This window comes from Chinchilla lanigera, unplaced genomic scaffold, assembly GCF_000276665.1.
Source record: "Chinchilla lanigera isolate Chin_1 unplaced genomic scaffold, ChiLan1.0 scaffold00037, whole genome shotgun sequence".
Classification (NCBI taxonomy): Eukaryota; Metazoa; Chordata; class Mammalia; order Rodentia; family Chinchillidae; genus Chinchilla; species Chinchilla lanigera.
Genome location: NW_004955438.1, coordinates 21,270,170 through 21,290,573, shown reverse-complemented (window position 1 = coordinate 21,290,573; position 20,404 = coordinate 21,270,170). Strand labels below are relative to the sequence as shown.

Genomic DNA, 20,404 nt, shown 5'->3' with positions numbered 1-20,404 from the left:
CAACCAACCAACCAACCAACCACCTAACCAACCAACCACCTAACCAACCAACCAGCCAACCAACCAACCACCTAATCAACCAACCAGCCAATCACCTAACCAACCAGGCAACCAACCACCTAACCAACCAGCCAACCACCTAACCAACCAGCCAACCACCTAACCAACCACCTAACCAACCACCTAACCAACCAGCCAACCAACCACCTAACCAACCAACCAGCCAACCACCTAATCAACCAACCACCTAACAAACCAACCAACCAACCACCTAACCACCCAACCAACCAACCCAACCTAACCTAACCAAAAACAACCCAACTCGCACTAATCCAACCCACCCCAAAATAAAACAAGCTGGGTGTGCGGGTGCACACCTGTAATCCCAGCTTCCCAGAAGGCCGAGGAAGCAGGACTGTAAATCTAAGGACCTTGTTTCCAAACTAAAACGAAAGGACGGGGGCTGTAGCTCAGTGGTAGTGTGCTTCCCTAGAATGTGTGAGGCCTTGGTTCCATCCCCAGGTCCACGAATAACAAAAACATGCAGGTCACGCAGATTTACGGGGTCAGCGTTCGCAAAAGCCCTCGGCACCCAGAGGCTCTCCCTGAGCGGTCATGTTCCCTCCCCCACTGTCTGCCCTAAGAGGCAACGCCGGACTCTGCCAGGGCTTTCATTAAAGGAAACTCCGGGAGCGCCTCCCTGCCCACTCTGCCCCTCGCCCATCTAAAGCATGGGCGGGGCAGAGTCACCCTCTGGCGCTCGCCGGGCTGTGCCGACCGTGTGCGCCCTTGCCGCCCCCCAGCCCCCTCGGCCTCTTCTGGGTCCGGGAGAGCAGCTTCCCGAGTCTGGGCTCCAACATCTAGGCTGCGCTGTTAACTCTGCCCATAGACTTGGGGAAAACGGTAATAACTGATTTTTCCAAAATATTTTTCGCTCTTCCCTAAGGCCCGTTCAGCCCTCGGAGTGCTGGAGGTGGAACTCGCGCCGCGCGTGGCTGGGGCGCTCTTCCTCCTGACTTCCGGCTGTCTCCTCCCTGCCCCCTTGTGCGTCCTTCCCAGGTGCTCCAGCGCTGCCCGCTCCGCTGCTGTCTTCCTGCAGGGGGCGCCCCTCTCCCCTCGGCCAGGAGAAGGCACTCCTGCTTCAGGTCCAGGGCTTGTGGGGCCTCCCCACTGCGCATACTGCTTACCTTTGTGCAGTCCGTCAACTCCCGGGCGCCTCAGCTTATTGATTTGTGAAAGCTGCTTTATAAAAGTGTCCCTGTCTGGCTGATTTAGTCTGCCCAGGCCCGGGGGAGGCCACGCTCTGGGTCACCCTCACTGCCCTGGCGCTCGGGAGGCTGCATGCGGCTCCCACGGCCCACACGGAGGAGGCCCGGCTCTCCCCTACGGGGGGCACCGGACCAGGTCCCTGTGGGCATGGCCTCCGTCTCCTGCTCCTCATGGAGCCTCCTGGACGTAATGGGGGGATTTAGGACCAGAGTGAAGGCCCCAGGCAGGGCTCCCACACAGGTAGCTGGCCAACGCGGGAGGCAGCGGAGGGCCAGGGGAATGGGCGGCTGCCACGCAGCAGGCCCTGCAATGGCTCGCCCGCGCTGGGTCTTCCTTGGGCAGGGCTCTGACCACAGGCCCGCCCCTGTGTCCTCTGAGCCCGGGTCAGCCACAGCCTTGGAAGCTGTGTCAGGCCACACTCAAACAAAACCCAAGCTCTCCAGCTCTTCCAAGAGAGAGCTGCGTGACCTCTCCACCTCCTCAGGTTTCAGCCAGGGGAACAAAACAGCCACAGTGACAGGCTGACGGCCTTGGGCGGGCTGGAGCCACACCTGCCAGTGTGGCTGGAAAGGCGGACACTCGGGGACTGGCTCTGAGCCAACCCCGACACAAGGGAACCCTTCTCTTCCTGCCTCTCGGGGCAGCGGCCCTGGGTCCTTGCCACTTCCGAATTTCTTTCCCACACCCCCTCAGTGGGCCTGGAGGAGCGACATCTTCAGCCCACGCTCTCCAGGGAGCCCTCCCCGTGTCCACGTCCCCCGGGACGCTAAGCGCAGGTGAGAGTCCTCTTTCCCTGACTGGGCCTCTGTCGTGACCTCCAGATGTAGCCCTGCTCAGGACGGGGACAGGCAGGGGACGTGGACGTCATTAGACTAAGATGAAGTGGGCGCAGAGCCCAGAGGGCTCCCGGCTCGATGCCTCAGATGATGCTTTGACAGGCGAAAACTAAGTCACAGTGCTGCCTGCCTGGCTAGGCCTGGTGACAAGGGACTTGGGGCCCGTGTGAAGCCGAGGGACAGCGGCCTCCCGACAGGCATGCGGTCTGGGGTGCGAGACCCACCTCTTGGCCAGCAGCTTGTTCATCTCCTCCATGAGGCCTCCTCCGCCACCCCCGCTGCTCGCCCGGTTGGCATCGGACTTTGAGGTCCCACTGGGACTGGAGCCTCCAGACGCATCTTCCGGCTGAGGACACAGGGTGCCACGTATGAGGAGAGGCAGCGGCCCTCTCGAGGGGAGGCAGGAGTGTGTGCCCACGCGAGCCCTTGGTGGCAGGGCTCCTTCGTCTACCACCCCCCGGCCCACAGGCAGAGAAAGCAGTCCATAGGGGATTCCATGGGAGGGAAGCGGGATCCACGCTCTCAGCCTCGTCCGGGCACCCGGGGCAGGAAGGCTGAGCTGGCGACAACCGGCAAGGGGCAAAAGCCAAGGATGAGGCCCTGGAGCTCCAGGGCTTCGGCCAGGCCCCGCCGAGTGTCGACAGTGTGACTCGAAGGCAGCGTTTACCCCCTCGGCCCGGGTTTCCTCATCCAGAAAAGGAAAATGTTTGTGCAAGTGAGGCCCCGTGGTTTACAAAGTGCTGTCCCCGTCTGTCCTCCTCTTCAGGAAGCCGAGGCTCTCCTGCCTGCCTGCCCCCTGGGGTCCTGAGCTGCCCACGTGGCACTGTGGGCGGTGGCTGGGCCAGGCCGGGCCAGGCACGGGTCACCTTGTCTCCTGGGGCGCTTACCCGCTGCACTCTCCTCAGCTTCGCCCCTGCCAGGGCGGCGGCCAGGCCCGACACGGAGCTCTCGTCGTGGCCAGAGCCCTGGGCTCCTCCAGCTGGCAGTGGGGGTGGCGGCGGGGGGGTGGCACCCGTGGGTGGCGGCGGGACAGGGGGAGGGGGTGGGGGCGGAGGCCCACTACACGAGAGGGGGGCGCCGGCTGCGGAGGAGGGGTGCCCGGGTGGGAGGATGGGCCCTGAAACACATCAGGGTGCAGTCAGCTTCCAGATCTAGCAGGTGCCTGGCCTGCTGCTCAGGGTGGTGAGCAGACCAGGCTGGCCCTGCGGGAAGCCCTCAGGACAAGCCCCGCCCAGCTCCTGTCACTCCCTGCTCTGGTCTACTGGGCAGCTGGACCTGGCTGGCCCACTCTGTCACACTCGTGCCTGACGTTCCTCTAGCTCATGACTGCCCTTGGCCCCAGCCTCATTTGTCCCGTGGGACGGGAGCTGTGCCTCTTTCCCTCTGTTCCTTCTGAAACCTTAGTGCCACCCTAGGCATTAGCAGAAATTGGTCCCTGAGATGTAAGTGGAACTGACCCTTGGCCTTTGGGGGCCGTGGCTGGAATCTGTGGGTCCCAGGGCTGATGGGGACATGGGTCAGGGAGCAGTGCTGACTGGGGTACCCATCTGGCCACCATCCTGATACTTCCTGTGCCCCTACTGTGTGCCAGGCACAGTGCTAGGCACGGCGAGACCGGCCCAGGCTGGCCCTCAAGTGCTAATTGCTGCGGGGCAAGTCAACGAACCCCACAGACAGGCACAGTATCAGGGCACAGCAAACAGACAGTATCACGGAGCTTGTCCTGGGGGCTTCCCAAGGCCAACCTGGTCTGCTCCTCACCTGATACTGTGCTGCCTGGACCAGGGCCCCTGCCCTGCCGGACGCTCTCAGACCAGCAAGGAGAGCAAGGGCCAGCCTGGGGGACCAGGGTGTGGGAGGAGAGGTTGTGTGCAGGAGTGCGAGTGAGAAGGGGGCGCTGGGTGGGGTGACTGCGGGATGGAGCGTCCCTGGGCATGGGGAGGGCTGGCCACCAACAGGCCCAACCCAAGAGGAGGTCAGCAGCGGTGGGGGAGCAGGACGAGGTTCGCCTCTGCACTTAGAGCCACGCGAGCACACAGGCAAGACAGAGCGGGTGAAGGCACCCGGCACATGAGAGTCCTGCACCGATCGATGCCCAGCCTGTGCCTCCCCTCCCTTGAGGGTGCTGGGTCCCATGAAGCACTCAGGACTGAGGCTGGGCAGCCCTGCTGTCCCCTCTCACTAGGGGCCCCCTAGTGCGCCCAGCGCCCCACATTCAACGTGACCAGCGCACGTCCCGTGTCGGGACAAGTGCTCATCAGTGTCTGTGTCCCTGGCCAGACGCGGGGCGGGCGCTCTGCCTGTGTTGCCCAGGTGTCCCCAGCCCTCAGCTCGTTGCCTGCTGCACAGGGGCCCTACGGGGGATGGGTGATGAGAGGCCTGGGCCCTGGCCCCTGGTTCCCTGCTCCCTCTGAGGTGAGGGTCACACGTTAGGGTGCTGTGATGGATGGGCGGCTCCGCGCAGAGGCTGGTGGCGGCGGGGCCCTGCGGGGCGTGGGCGGCCCGAGGCGGAGGGCGCTCACCGGCGGCCGAGGTCCTTCTCTCCAGGGACTCCTGGCGGTGCTGCTGCTGCTCCATCACTTGTCTGGAAGGTAAGCACAGCAGTGCTGCCTTTCTGCCCTCGGGACGTGGAGCTGCTTCATGCGCTTGCTGAGGCCAGGGCATCAGGTGGCCCCAGGGACAGAGGGGTTGTCAGGGGCCAGGTCCTACACGGGCTCCAGCGCCCTGAGAAGGGAGCACCCCCGAGCATGGGCCACCCCCGGCTGATAGCATTCCAGTCACTGGTGGGACAGGCGTTCCCAGGTGACCGGCTCACCCCGCTTCGGGCGCCTCGGGACTCATGTTCTTAGCGCACCTGCTGAGCTCCCTGGGCAGTGCTTAGGCACTGTGGGTTGTCACAGGAAACGCACACAAAGGCCACGTGCCCCATGCTGCACACCACAGACCAGCCACAAGCCCAGGTCTGCTTGGAGGCTGCTAGGCAGAGCAGAGCTGCGAGCACCTCAGTGGAACTAACACCTCCTCTCTCCCGGCAGGGTGGCCTTGGGGTGCCCTCAAAGGCCAGCTGAGTGAGGGCGGTGACCCCCAGTATATCCACGGGACCGAGGACAAACACGTGTGCCACCCCGGCAGGGGGCGTCCTGGTGCCCTCTGTGGCCCTCCTGGGTTTGCGCTCATGGGCAAGCCATTCCCCTCTCCGTGGTAACTGAGTGCCGCCTGTTCGGGGGTCTTGGAGGGGTCTGCGGAGGCCTAAAGGGCACTGAAAAGGCTCTGCGCCAGGCGAGGCGGTGCCCGGCTCCCAGCAGCATCTGCATCCACTTCTCCATCCCAAACTCCACCCACACTGCAGCCTCCTCCACGGGAACCACAGCCTCAGAGAAGCCCAGCAGATGAGAGCATTTGGGAGGTATTTAAAGATCAGCTCTGAGGTGGTGGCAGTGCTTGCATGAAAAGAGAAACTATCCGGAGCCTGGAGTCACCCCTTCATGGCAATGGGGCAGAAACGGCTGGAGCGGACTCGCTGGGGTCCCTGCCAGTCCCTGTTGACACCAGGGTGCGCGCTGCCTTGAGGCCATGCCCTCTGCTGCCGGCGGCATTGGACTTGGACCTTGGGTGAAGCAAGGCTGCCTTGTGGGTGTTTAAGCAGCTCTGAGAGAACAACTGGGGCTGGAGGGTGCGGCCACGGCCTCTGGGTGCGTGTACCTCCTGTCGGCTGGGCTCAGTGCTGTGTGCCCTCTCCGGGCAGAGGCGCCCTGGGCCCGGCGGGGAGCTGACCTAGGCTCCAGTCCCCTGGCTGACTCTGGGCCTGCCATTTCCTTTCTGACCTTCAGCCAGCTCACCGGGGACAGAGTAAGAGGAATAACCTGGAAGGTTCCTGTGGGGTGCAAGCGCAACAAGGTGTGCAGAGGCCTTCCTCAGTTGCAAGGAAGCCGGCCTGCGGCTCGGTGAACACCCAGGTATCTGCACAGTGGCTCTCACAGCTGCAAGCGTGCTAGGAAGCATATGCCTGCCCAGGAACACACTGCTGGGGACAGGGAGCGCCAGGCTAACCCCATTTCAACGAGGAGAGAGGGCAAGAGCAGCAGCTTGCTCAGGAGAGGCACCAAGGCTCTCAAGTCTTTGAGTCTCGGAGAGGCCAGGACGGGACAGGTCGTGGGGAAGCCTGACAGCAGTTTGTCGGGGGCAGGTGCTGGCTTTGAAACTTCTGTGCAGGGCTCTGCAGGCGCCTGCCACACACTGGAGTCTCACTGCAAGCCACACCTGAAAGCCGCAGCCTCCTTAGTCAGAGGCAGAGCTCCAGGCAGGGAGGGCGGACCTGGTCTGAACGTATTTCTCGCAATGCGACTGCAAGGCTGCTCCGTCAGAGCCACTACAATCTCAGGATGAATCCTGCCCTCCCTGCCAGGGCACCAGTTGGATCATCCCTGGAACCACAGGCTACGCCCTCTACCAAGTGACCACCTCCCGAACGCTTGGGAGGTTGTGACCACACGGGGATCACCAGTGTGTGGGACCAGGTGCTCTCTGGAAACACGGGCTCTCCCACAGCCCCCCAGTCCTGACAGCAGGAGGTGCTGCTGCCCCAGTGCCCTGGGCCTTCCTGCTCTGCCTGCTGCCTCTGTCCCTAATGTGCACCTGAGCTGCAGGGTGCCCTGGCTCTGCGGGGAGGCTGCTGGGTGTGGGGTTACCTTCTCTGGATGTCCATCTCCTCGGGAGAGGGGCCATTCTGCACCTGACGCTGGGCAGAGGGACCTGCAGGGCAGAGAAGCACACAGCAGAGTGGTCAGCCGAGGGAAGAAAGGCCCGGCAGACTGTTGTCACAGTATCCCTGCCCCCTGGCTGCAGGAAGGATGCCTGGATGCCCGCCTTCCTGAAGAGTGGCCTCTCACCTGTGCAAGAGCCCCTACCTCGGCCCAGTCAGCCCTTCCTTCTCCCTTTTTTGTGGCTTCTTCCTCAACTGAACCCAAACTTTCACACGGTTAAAAAACAGTCCTTGTTAACTGTTGGCCCCCCTTCCCCGCAGGTGGCACCTGCAGTTTCTGCTCCCCCACCTGCTCCTGTCCCCTCAACCCCCTTATAGCGACACTGGCCTCAAATCACCAGACTTGGAATCACCAGACACAGTGGGGATGAAATCCAGGGCCTTGCATGCACTAGGCAAGTGTGCTAGTGCTGGGCTACCTTTCCAGCCCTTTAAAAATTTTATTGTGAGACGATATCTCATGAAATTGCCCAGGGTGGCTTTGACTCCTGACACTCCTGCTTTGGCCTCCTGAGCAGCTGGGATTCGAGGTATGCACCACCGGGCCACATTCTGGGACTCTGCTGCTAGTCTGGCTCAGGCCTTAGGCTCCAACTTGCACAGCTGGACTTCCGCCTTCTCGTAGGACCTGGTCTCAGTCACCACACCACTCTTATCTGGACTCTGTCCTTCTGTGGGCCGAGGCCTTCTCCTGCAGACCTCATGTGGCCCCTGGTCTGAGGCCTCCTCCCCTGGTGTAGCAAGGTCCCTTGTGTCCGGGTGGGGCTTCCACCCGCCAAGCTCTGCAGAGGCTGAGAGAGGCGGGCAGGAGCCCAGCTCCGCGCAGGGGGCCCTGCTCCTGTGCTGAAGATGACCCAAGTTAGCTGGAGTTTCGTGTCACAGGACAGGAAAAGAACACGTGGCTGCATACGCCCTCCTGTCTTCCCATCTATTCACTTCTGCACGGTGCTGGTGATTGCACCCTGTGCCTGCCCATGCTGGACAAGCACTCTATCCCTGAGGTACATCCTTATTAGCCTTATGTTGTTTTTTTTTTTTTTTTTGGTACCAGGGATTGAACTCAGGACCTTGCGCTTGCCAGGCAGGAGCTTATGCCACTGAGCTAAATCCCCAGCCCAACCTTATGTTTTATTTTGTGTCAGGGTCTCACTAAATTGCCCAGGTTGGCCTGAAACTTGTAATCCTCCTGCTTCAGCCTCCTGAGTAGCCAGGATTACAAAAGTAAGCCACTGTGCCCAGTTCTTCCATTTTTCTTGGCTTTGTTTGTTTATTTATTTATTTATTTCTTTGTGAGACAGGGTCTCACTGTGTAGTCCAGGCTGGCCCTGACCTTATAGCAACCCTCCTGCTTCAGCTTCCTGAGCACTGGGCTTGCAGGTGTGCAGCATCACACCAGCTTCTCCATCTTCTCAAACACAGAAACTGTTGGATTGCCTCAGGGTACCAGGGCCCTTTGTATTACGAAGTGCGGTGTCTTTGTTTTAGGGGTGGGAGTGCAGGCCCAGGGAGGGACGGGTCTGTACCGTGTCACACAGGTCATCTGGGTGGTAGTGAGATCCCGACTCCCACCCCCACATGCATGGGCCTAGCCGCCCAGGCAGAGGCAGGGAAGGCGGTGGCTCCTGCCAGGTAGGCATGGTCCCCAGGAGTCTGGGGCGAGCCCGCCTGCAGGTGTGAGCAGCAGCCCACAGGAAAGCCTGGCTTCCGGGCCAACTCAACGTCACCGTGCCGCGAGGTCTCTCTCGCTCCCAGGCCCCAAGGCTTCCTCGCCCACGTCCTTGTCTCCCTTCCACTCCAGAGCCCCTGCTGCCTGAGGGCAGAGGGCACAGTGCCGCTAGACGCTTGGTGGATCTCACTGAGTGGCCCTGGGGAGGCTGAAGGGGGCTGCTGGTCACCACTGCTGGGGAAGGAGCGGGGCGGAACTGGCCTGGGCAAAGGGAGGCACCCCAAGACATGCCCCAGGAAACGGAGCCTTCAGGTTGGAGTGCTGGTCACCCCCAAACGCACATCAAAATTTAGCGACCACTGTGAGGTGCTAAGAGGTGGGGGCATTAAGAGGCCATCAGACCACGAGGACAGCACGCTCGCGGGCGACCTGGGCCACTCACACGGGAGAAAGCGTGCTGCAGCCTCCTCCTGCTCTTCCAACTGCTGCCACGGGGGGCCAGCCCTCGATGCCAGACGCCGCCTCAGTCTGCAGGCCAGGAGCCGTGGATTCCTGCGCGTGGTCCGCCACGCAGCGGCAGGAGCCTCACTGCGGTGGCTCAGAGTGGGCCAAGACGGACAGTGCCCTCAAGGCTCTGCCTGCCTGCCTGCCCGGAGAGGCAGCGGCTGGTTGAGGACGTTGCCAGTTTGTCCCCTGCCAGTGCCAGGTGGCCTGTGCTGACTAGAGGCCTTGGGCCACAGTGGGGACACGCACGCCACCCGACCTTTTGCCATGGGACGCCGAAACCTGCCAGAGGCCTCTCTGCTCTGCCCACAGCTGTGTACTTTGCTCCTACACAACCTGTGTCCCCTTCCTTGCAGTGAGGTGCGACACCAGCACAAGCACAAACAGTGACCCCCAGACAAAGCTGCTGTGGTGAGTTGCATGAATAAAAAGCCCCTGGTAAGCCCTAAAGCATTGCAAACCGTTAACTGTCATTACAATTTAAAGCCCTCTGGCCTCGCTGCTGAGTCAGACCTCAGCCCACCTGCGTACCTGCACAGTCGGGTCTGCAGGTGCTGTTCAAAAGGCACTCTCAGCTGGGCACACGCCTATAATCCCAGTGACTCAGGAGGCTGAAGCAGGAGGATTCCAAGTTTGAGGTCAGGCTGGGCAATTCAGCCAGACTGTCTCAAATAATAAACGGGGCTAGGATGTAGCTCAACGGTACAGCAGCTGCTTTGCATGTGTGAGGGCCTGAGTTCGTTCCCAGCTCTGCTTGTGCACACACGAGAAAAAGGATCGTGGTGGTTCTGGGAGGTGAGGGGAGGGGCTTGCTCACAGCCACGGGCTCACGACCCTGGCCTCGGTGCCCCAGGCTTGTTGCATCTGAAAGCTGGTCTTGCCAAAAGGCAGGGTCCTGCCCACCCACTGGAGACCCCACCCTTCATACTCAGACAAGTTTTGCCAAAATCAAAATGAGAAGCGTGTTTGCACCACAGACACATGCAGGGGAGGAAGGGACATTTCAGGTGGAACACAGAGCCCGCAGGAAGCAGGGCGACGGGGTGCACGTGCAATAGGATCCCTGGGATCAGCCCACAGCCGTTGTGGGAGGTGGGAGGTGGGGCCCAGGCCTGTCCCTGGACAGAGATGGAGCTGCGACAGGACAGAGGTGGAGTCGCGCGTGCAAAAATGCAGACCCACAGGGTGGTGGCAGTTGTCCTTGTCCCACAGGTTCTCTGGCCAGCTCCAGGTCCAAGTCCCATCAAACACGGTGGGACTCAGAGTTCTGGGATCTGTGTGGGTCATGACGAGGGGATTTAGGGAAAATGAAGGAGATGGGAGCGGGGCTGGTCCCCAGGCACAGCTCCTTGGAAAGGCAGATGGTGGGGGGCGGGGAGGCTGGCCAGCAGGGGCAAGCACAGAAGGACCAGGGCAGAGTCTGTCACTGGAGAAGGGACAGGAGCCAGGACACTAGGAAGGGCAGCGTCTGGCCTGGGACTCTGAAAGCCAGGCTATAGCAGAGACACTAGTGAGCTCATACCTGCACCGGAGGCAAAATCTGAATAAACCATTGCGCTTATGTTTTTAGGTACTTGCTTTCAGTTGACTTTAAAAAAGTCACCATAGCCAGGTGTGGTGGCTCACGCATGTAATCCCAGCACTTGGGAGGCTGAGGCAGGAGGATTGTTGTGAGTTTGAGGCCAGCCTGGGCTACAAAGTGAGTTCAAGTCCAGCCTGAAGTGCACAGGGAAACCCTGTCTCAAAAAGACCAAAAAAACCCAAACAAACCCAGTCACCAAATTTTGGAGGTCACGGGGCTGGGGATTTAGCTCAGCGGCAAAAGCGCCTGCCTTGCAAGCGCAAGGTCGTGAGTTCGGTTCCCAGTACCGGAGAAAAACCAAATTTTGGAGGTCACATAGCGGAGCAATAGGTGACAGATCTCCCACGGGCTTTGCTGTGATGACACCTCTGAGCCCAGAGTGCCTGGAAACAGTTATCTATGTTACTTTTCAGGGACGTGGAAGTCACCTTTGTTGAAGCCGCAGACCCCTTTGCTTTGGTCCACGCATGTGTCTGACAGGTGTCATTCTGACATTGGAGGCCTGAAACTCCACCCTCAAACCACGTGATAGCACCATTTTCTACACATGCAGAGTTACGAAGATGGATCACACAGAGCAGACAGCTGGCTACTCTGCCTCCTACCTGTCCGCACGCCTTAAACCATCCTGCTCCCTGGCTGCACGAATACCCCAAACCATGTCCTCAGGGAGGGGGCTTGAGACTCGCTTTCTCCTCTACGTGCGTGGCCCTGAGAATACACTCTGCTGCAGAACTTATCCCTTCAGTGCCCGCCACAGTCTTGGCACTTCTCAGCCTTGGTACGTGTTCACGGCACAACGCCTTCACTGAATATGCAGGTTTCAGGCCCAGGAGAGACCAGAGCAGGCTGCATGTTCTTGGAGAACTAACAGAGGCCTCAGGGTGCCAAAACTCTCAAGCTGGGGACAGCCAGTGGTGGGGTGGGGCTCGTGCCTTCTAGGCCTTGGGACAGCAGGGCAGCTGTGATGCTGAGGTCACTGAGAGTGCTGGCATGCAGACAACAGCACAGGCCACCCCCAGGGAAGGGAAGAGAACTCAAGTCTACCAAGAGAACGCATATGGCATTTCAGATCTCTGAGGAAGTCCCGGCCCCTCTGCTGAGGACTCCCAAGTGAGTCTTCACTGCTGCACCCACCTGCAGCGGCAGAACAAACAGGGAGGGGAGGCCAAGGGCCGGAAAGGGGCCCGCTTGAGCACATGCTGAGGCCTTTCTTGGATGTAGACAGCAGGCTCTCTGCACCTGTTGGCCTCGCTGCCTCGCTGCCCATCCGTGTAGCACTGGGAGAGGTGCCCAGGAGAAAGATGTCGCTCGTGGACATGCAGGGCTGTACAGAGCCCAGAGGCCAGTGGACATAGCCTGCGTGACGGCCTTGACTGACATGGTCACTCGGGCCGGCAGTCTGCCCCGGAGGACTGTTGGGACCAGAGGGCATCTCGTAGCCCCGGTGGTGGGCCCTGTGCTCTGCTCCCCGCCGGCCCTCCCTCCTCCTTCCAGCTCCTCACCCAGGCTGTGCTCCTGTGGACTACCACTACGCGGTTAGGTGCGGTAGCCAGTCCCTCCCCTTCCCAGGCCTCAGTTTCCCATAAATGGAGAGGGATGAAATCTCTGCAATTCAAAGGGACAAAGGAAATACACCAAACCATCGACAGTGGCTATCTTGGGATTGTGGGTTTTCTTACTCTGAATGTCCGAATGGGTACTCCTACCCCATGTCACCTTTGGGATAAGTAGTTGGCCAGGTGTCCCTTCGGAGGACAGCTCCTCTGTGACTCCAGCCCCAAGGGGTCTGGCCAGTGCAGGGCACGGGCCTCATGGGTTCTTACCACACAGCCGAGGTGGCCCCAGCGAGGTCCTTCCTTCCCTGCCCGCCCCACACACTGATAGGCTCTGGGACACCAGCCCATGGCTCTCGGTGACAGAGGGACAGGCGAAGTTTCCAGTTCCTCTCTACAGGAAAGGCATCCCCCGGCCTCCTGAAAGGAGAGAACCTGAGATCCCGGGGGTGCCAGAGACAGAGGATCAGCACCTGCTCGGTGATGCTTGATGGAATTTCTGGCCAGGAAACGATAGCCACCTGGACTGAGCTGGGCAGAGTCCCAAGCCCTCCCGGTTCCCTGCCTCCTCCCCTGCGTCTCTCTCTCCTCTCCCTCTTTCCAGGAGGCCCCTTCATTCTGGAAGGAGAGGAGTGGAGCTGTCCTGGCCCGCCTGGCCCCTGCACACCTTCCCTCTGACAGCAGGGAAGGGGTCCCTGTGGGCACCCCCCACACCAGGCAGGAAGTGTCCCCATGGGCACGGAGTCTGTGATCTGTGCCTGAGTCCTGGTCTGGCCACGTCCGTTAGAGTCACCTGGCCAAGGCCACCCGGGAGCTGGCTGCAGAGCTGGGACCAGCACCCAGCAAAATGTCTGCCAGCCAGAGTGCTGGCCCACATCACACGGACACTCGGCCCTGGCCAGATGAACAGCTCTTCCTAGCACTAGAAAGCAAAAGTTGCCAGCACCCCATCTCCCACACTCCGCCCAACAGCAGACGACACCTGACTAATCTGCTACCCATGTTAACGCTCACTTCCAGGAATCGGGCCTCGCCCTCACCTTCATACATGAAGTTAGGCTACAGTCAGCTGACATGCTCTACTCAGCTCTCCAGCATCTGCAGATGTGTCGCCCCCAAACTGCACCCAGGCCCTCAGACCTGAGCCCTGGGCCTGTGCCGGCAGTCACAGCTCAGCTCCTTGGGGGCGGCTGGGGAAGGCGGGTCCCAAGACCCCGGCTTCCTGTGGAGCAGGGCTCCGTCTGTACTCCAGGGAGGGAGGAGCGCCGACCAGCTCTGCAGTCCTGCTCCCAGTGTCACGGCGGAATGCGCATGGTGGTTTCTAATGCTGACAAAGGGCAGCTCAGGCCTGGAGATGCCCTGGTGCCAGTGAGTGGCCCCTTCCTGGCTCTGCCACTCCTTGCATGGAGGGGCCCTGAGGCTCAGGGGCAGAGCAGGAGCTGCCCAAGGTCACAGCCAAAGTAGGGGCAAAGTGGAGCTGGAACCCAGCCTCTAGCTCTAGACCAGGGCACCCCATTCACAGGCTGGGGTCCACTCAGGCTGATGCCTCAGGAGAGCCGATTTGTAGGCAAAGTCTTCTTTCCTATTTCCTTTTTTTTTGAGGCAGGGTCTTGCTATGTAGCCCAGGCTGGCCTCCAGCTCCTGGCGATCCTCCTGCCTCAGCCTCCCGCCTCAACGCCTAAGTGCTGGGAATACAGGTGTGTGTCACCATGCCCAGCCTCCTGTTTCACAATAAGCTCATTTTGGAACATAAAACCAATCTGGAACCTCCAACAGCATAAACTGCAACAGCCCTCTGTCATACCTTTGTCTGCAGAGCACCTCTGCAGAAATGGGGAGTCATCTGCCCGATGGGGCAGATGGGGAAACTGAGGCTTGGGATGGATGAATGACTTCCCCAAGGTGGCTGGTGCCTCCAGGGAGTCGGGGCCTCCAAACTGAGCTGCTGCTGCTGCTGATTCCGCCCAGCCACTGTACAGGACCTCACTGTACAGCCTCCGTCAGTGGTGACAGACGTGTCCCAGGGCTGGTGCCCGACCCTCCTGCCCCACCCCCACCCCAGGAGAAGGTGGGAGTGAAAGGAGAGGCCCAGGAGGAGCAGCAAGGAGAGGGAGGGACGCGCTCTTGTCACCTACAGGTCACTCTGCAAAGCACGGTGCAGGCACAGTGGCAGAAGCAGAAACAGTGGAAGGTCCACTCCCTGCTGACCATTATGGGCAGGGCTCCCGGGCACTGTCCTCGAGGTGCCTCTCGCATCCCGGCCACTTACCTCCTCCTCCTCGGCCGCCTGGCTGGAGCAGTGGTAACCGATACGCTGCGCGGCCACCACATGGGCTTCGGCGCGTCAATCTTTAATGAGGGCTCCCGGCTGACCTATCAGAGCGCCTGGCTGCGCGGCGCCAGCAGGCTCGGGCCGAAGTTCGTGCAGATCCCTGGCGGGGGCTCAGCCCGTGGGCCTCAGTGCCCGTGGGTGCCTGCTGGGAGCACCCTCGCTCTGCAGGTCTCCTCTCAGCCTGTGGGCTGAGGGGTGGGGCCCGGGTAGGTGTGCAGACCAAAGGGAACAGAACGCTGTCTGTCGGGGCACCCTCCCGGGCCGGTCCCCGTCCGAGCCCTGGCCCCACTCTGTTCCCAGAGGCTCCCTCACATCCTCTCTCTCTGCCACGGGCTGGTCTCGCAGGCTGTGCTTACAGACTGAGCAGCAGAAAGCCAGGCCCCTGGCCACCTTTCCCTGGCCAGGAACCTGTGGCTCCCCTCTGTTCTGTGGCTCCCCTCTGTTCTCGTGGGAAACCAAAACCTTGGGATTCGATGCCTCCTCCATGCCAGCTGCCTGGCCCGGCCCCCAGACGGCCTCCTTGGCCTCTTTCTATTAGTGACCCTTCTTGGACCAGGCACCCTCATTTCCCCAAACGCATCAACTCCCCGTTAGTCTTCCCTCACGGCTTTGCACTGTCCCCTCTGTACTTCCTTGGAGTAGAGTAAAAACATGCAAAACACGCACGGAGCTTCAGGGCCACACTGGGCTCCGAAGGATTCTGTCGCCCCAGCCCCTGGCCTGGCTGCCTCGGGGGAAGGGGAGGGGCCTGCGGTGTGGCCCTCACTTCCTCCCTGATGTGGGCCCATGCTGTCCTGCCTAGCATTGGGTGGGGGCAGCAGGCCCACTCTCTTGAGCCTCGTGTCCCCAGATAGCATCTTTTTTTTTTTTTTTTTTTTTTTTTTTGGTTTTTCTCCGGTACCGGGAACCGAACTCACGACCTTGCGCTTGCCAGGCAGGCGCTTTGCCGCTGAGCTAAATCCCCAGCCCCCCCAGATAGCATCTTGATTTCCCTTTTGGAGACTTAATTCGCCCCATGGGGGCTGGAGAGAAGCAGGAGGTGGAGAGGAAGCTGGCAGAGCACCCGCCTCTCAGAGTGCTCCTCGCCTGCCGGTCACTGCTCTGCGTGAGCAGACTGGAAGCCACTGAGGCCCGACTGGAGACCCGACCCTGTCAGGCACAGGACTCCCCTCCTCCCGGTTCAGGGTGAAGTCTAAGCCTGGACTACGATACCCGAGCCCGTCCTCCCGGGCTGCCTGCTCCCTGGAGCCTACCTGCTACACTCCACGTACATGAGGCAGTCCCTCCCTTCTCTGGCTCAGGTGTGCCCTGGGCTCTTGGAGGCCTGTGTGCCAGGCCTCGGTCCGGGCTCCCGGGGGCCCGTGCTTCTCTGCACCACAGCACACAGCACCCTGGCCTCTCCTCCGCACCTCACCCGGAGCTCTGGGGACACGGGACCACGCCTCACTCATCTTCGCTCATGCAAAGCCCAGTGCTGGTGGACGGGAATTCAAAGATGCTGCTCGTGCATTCACCGAACACCGGGCCAGGCACTGGGGGAACCCATGTGGATATAAGCCGCCTCCCTGGAACCATCCAGAGAAGTGACAGGCCCCCAGGAAAGACGGCGCCTATGAAGGAAAGCACAGCCGGGTGAGAGGGTTAGGCTGGCGTGTGCCTGGGTCTGCTCAGGACAGGCTCACGCTGAGCAGGCCTCAGGGCAGTAAGAGCGGTTAATTAAGGGAAGCAGCAGGTGGCTTAGGTCCGGCTCAGGTCAGCTCCTGATGGAGGGATCCTTCTTCAGGAGAGATTTTGTGTGCTCCGTGAGAAGGAGCAAGTGGACGTGAAGGATTCTTCACCCCTGCAGGAGGGGCTTTTGCCCATAAACATGGGCCCAGTCAAGTGTTCACAACGATCAGCCCCTGAGCAAGCTGGGTCACCGCACAGACAGTGCTCAGAGCAGCCAATCGGAGCCTCCGGTCCGAAGGGCAGCGATTGGGACCGGGAATCAGGAGCCTGCGCTCCCGGCTGTGTGCTGCCTCTCACGAGTGCTGCTGCAGGCAGGCTGCCTCCCGGCTGTGAGCCTTAGGTGGATACGCATTCCCGATGTCTCCTGGCAACCTCAGGGGGACCCAGGCCCCCAGACAAGGCCCCCATAAGGCTCAGGAAATGGAGGCCCGTTTCTTTCCTTAAACGACCTGTGACTTAGCTCCAGGGCTGTCACACCAGAGCTGCTCTGAGGAGGGAGGCCGTTGGCCGCTGTCTCCAGGAAGGCCACCGTGTGTGCCCTTACAGTGCTTTACAGCTTGCAGTCCCAGCTCCGTCCCCCTCATCACCGACAGCTCTACCAGGTGGTTATCATGGCGTTTTCGGGAGAAAACCAAGGTGCAGCCTGGGGAAACGGCCTGCTCAGGGCCTGCGGCTGCCCCATGGACGGCTACAGAGCAGGTGTGCAGTCTGTGCCCTCTGTCAACACCTGTGCTGGTCACAGGTGGCTCAGGGGTCCCACCAGGAGCACCGGCTGGGCACTGGTGGGCAACGTCCTAACGGCCGACCCAGTGGCTCATGTCCAGGAGGCGACCACAGAAGTCCGAAGCCCCACAGGACTCTGGTGTTCAGGTTGGGGAGGCGACCCAGGCTGGCGGTGGAGCGGGCACCGCTCATCTCGGGGTGTGGACCACAAAGGTGCCGGGGCTCTTCAGAGGTCAGCAGCAGCAGCAGCAGCAGGGTGCTGAGCGCATGTCCGGGAATCAGGGACCCCCACGAGGGACTAGCAGTGCTGCCCCACAGCGCAGAGGGAGCCCCTGAGGGCTGGGCAGAGCCTCTCCCTGGACCCTGAACTCCTGAACCCCCTTCCTGGCTGTCAGATCCTCAGCACTGACCCAGCCCTTGGGGACACATCCTTGTCCCCTTAAGAGAGTGCTGCCCAGGAGCCATGGCCACCGGAGCCAGGGCTGTGACCTCGGGCAGTTAGGGTGAATTTCAGGTGACAAAAACTTTCCGCAACATCGCTCATGCTATCCTCACAAAACCCGTGAGCTAGGTGTGGTGGCCCACTTTTCAGACGAGAGTCCTGCCAAGGGCAGGCTCTGGCCACAGTCTGCTCGCGTCCACATCCCAAGCGGTGCCTGTAGCACACGCACCTCAGGACCGCGACAGCGAGGGCCCCTGCAGCAGGACTTTGGTGGGGAAGACGCGCTCCTTGTCCAGGCGGTGCTCGGCAGGCCAAGGTGACGGGTGCGATTTCTGTGTGAGACAATTCTATTGACCATGTCCCTCCAGCACAGATAGCACCCCTCACCTTGGGCCCAGATCCACAGGCTGCTGGCGAGCGGTGCTGCTGGCTCCAGAGACGTCCTCTTGGTCTGCAGAGGAGGATGCGAGGACAGGCAATGTCGGGGATGCAAGGTGCGTCGGGGATGCGGAGGGAAGGGACCTGCTGGCTCACCATGCACCTCTGCAAGAGCACGGCAAGGCGCCTGGCCTGCAGAGCTCGTAGTCTGGACTACTGAGAGGAGCTAGGTGGCGGGTCACAGTGGGCCCACCCAGGACAGCTCCACAGACAGCCACGCAGGGATGTGCACAAGGTGGCAGGGGCAGCTGAGGACCCATCTGATGGGTGAGAGCACCCTGCCCCAGGGTGCACAGGGGGAGGCTGGGCTGAGGCGAGGCGAAGCAAGGGCTGACTAGTGAGGGCTGGCCCACCACACCAGGGCAGAGGTGGCGAGCACGTGGGGCGGAGGTGATGCCAGCAGGAGACGGAGCCGTGATGGAGACTTCTTAAGGCTCAGTCAGGGACCCCTCCTCGCCCGATGCAGTCTCAGACCTGCGACAGGAGTGGGGTCCAGGCTGAGTGCCCTTGGGCATTGGCAGGATGTGCCTGCTGAGGAAGGCGCTCGAGTCAGACAGCATGCTGGCTTTGAGGGCCAGGGGTAGAGAGGACGGAGGCACACACTGGGAACAAAACGCTGTGCCATGGGTGCCTGCTGCCGGGGCAGAGGCAGAAATACAGCCCCATGGGTGTCCAAGGGAGGTCACGGCCGGCTGGGAAGATTGCCGAGGGGTGACAGGTTTTGAAGGTGTGGGGAACAGAGAGGGCAGGAAGGGCCAGAGCCATCACAAACACAGCAGAGCCCTGTGTGATTCTTGCCACGGCAGCCACAAGGCCCCTCCGATAGTCCCGAGTCACCTGTTCCTGGAACACAGTTGGGGCTCACTTTCCAAAAGTGACCACCAAGGGGGCAGTCAGGAGGAGGAGCACGCCCGCTCCCCAACTCCACATGGGGGCGACACCCACAGAGCCGGCTCCCAGGTCACACCAAGCCCAGGACGCATCGAGGAGGAAGAGCTCAGTACTTCCTTTTTCTTGCGGGGGAGGGAGGGGGAGTTGATCATTCCTAGCAAAAAGAGCTTTATGAGAAGCAAAAGTTAGCCCCAACTTCAAAAATCTCTGAGACGTAACCATGGTCCGTCCCCTCCTTCCAAGGGAAAGTGGAACGGGACCTCGTTCTTCACAGAGCGTCTAGAAGCCCCCGTCCCGGGCCCGCTCTGCAGCGCTGCTGATGCCCAGCGGTGGGCTCCACAGGGATTAAGGGCTGGGGCCGGGGCGCGGGGAAAGCTGGGTCAGTCCGCCTGCACCGGGACAGCCGTACTTGAAATTCCCGGTGACGTCAAAAGCACACTGAGTGAGAAAAGGATGGTGCATTCTGTGCCAAGGCGCCAAGAGGGCGCGCTTTTCCCGCGTAACCCCCAGGTGGATCTCCATCGAGCCACCGGGCTTTTCCTCAGGGCCCTTCTACAAAGCGGGTGAAGCGGAGCTGAGTGCAGGCGGGGGCCCGGGGTAACCCTGGACGCCTCAGATTAGCCGGTGTGAAACTGCTGCACCCCACCCCAACTCTGCCAGCAAACTTGCCTCTGTCTCCCCTGCCGTCTCTCACCCCAGCCCGTCACAGCGGGTCGAGACCCTGAGCCCTTCCTAACGTTGGCTTCGGTTGCGGGTTCCTGAAGGAGCCAGCATGCCCACACAGAGCGGATGGACGGATCAGGCCAGGTGCTCGGGCTGGGGCTGGCCCCCCGCTGTTCTGAGGACCCCCGCCACTGTGCTGCACGCGCCTGTGCACAGGGGCATTGGCCCCACAGTCCCTCCCATAGTGGGTCACCAACAGCAGGGCTGCTCCTGACTGCCGCCCTGTGAATTCAACTGCCTGCCATCACCTCAGTGCTCCAACAGGAGGCGTTCTAAGGTCCCGGAGAAAGGCTCCTTCCGCGGAGTCCGGATACCCAGAGGTGCTTCCAGGGCCCTACACTCGATGTACAGGGAGGGCCCAACGGGAGGGAAAGACAGACAAGTCCAGTTCCTTCAGGTCCTCTTCAGCCCTGCTTCCCATGTGCCTCTCGCCCTTCCTTCCAAGGCCTACCCTGGTCCTAGGCTCCAGGAGAAAATGACGACTTAGGATCGAACAGTTGTTTCAATCCTAGGTTGCCTGGGATGGTGGAAGAAACTTCTCAGGAGGCCACAGCTCTGCTCCAGCTCATCCTGTGGACCTGCCGATCCCTCCCCTCGCTGGTCTCAGTGCTCCATCTGCAAACTCAGCCTCTTGGCACTGCAGGCTCTGTCCCCAGCCTTCGCACTGGTGGGGCACGGGGGAGTAGGAGAGCGTCCTGAATGAGGGCAGGTGAGTAGAGCACGGCTGTGGTCAGTTTTGAGAGAACCTAACACGGTTTAATGGAAGAGCACTGTATCCAGGGACAAAAGGCAGCGCAGGGTGGAGAAGCAGCCCTGATGGACACCTACCAGGCCCTGGCGTTGTACCAGGCACGCTGTCCTACAGCCTGCCACTGGCTGGGACCGATGGACGACCCGCCCAGGGCCCCGGGAGCGGAGTGGAAACTGGGAGACAAGGCAGCCTGGTCCCCAG

General features: G+C 61.1%; 1 protein-coding gene across 3 annotated transcripts in view; it reads right to left on the bottom strand.

The window, feature by feature from the left end:
• Positions 1–20,404, bottom strand: part of Evl (Enah/Vasp-like) — a 99,897-nt gene that overhangs the window by 8,084 nt on the left and 71,409 nt on the right. For all 3 annotated transcript variants that reach the window (XM_005390426.2, XM_005390428.2, XM_005390427.2), the window contains exons 4-7: positions 6,794–6,857; positions 4,628–4,689; positions 2,993–3,222; positions 2,330–2,451 (exon numbers count right to left, since the gene is read on the bottom strand). In XM_005390426.2, coding sequence (XP_005390483.1) covers positions 2,330–2,451; positions 2,993–3,222; positions 4,628–4,689; positions 6,794–6,857 — 478 coding nt within the window. The remainder of the gene's footprint in view (positions 1–2,329; positions 2,452–2,992; positions 3,223–4,627; positions 4,690–6,793; positions 6,858–20,404) is intronic.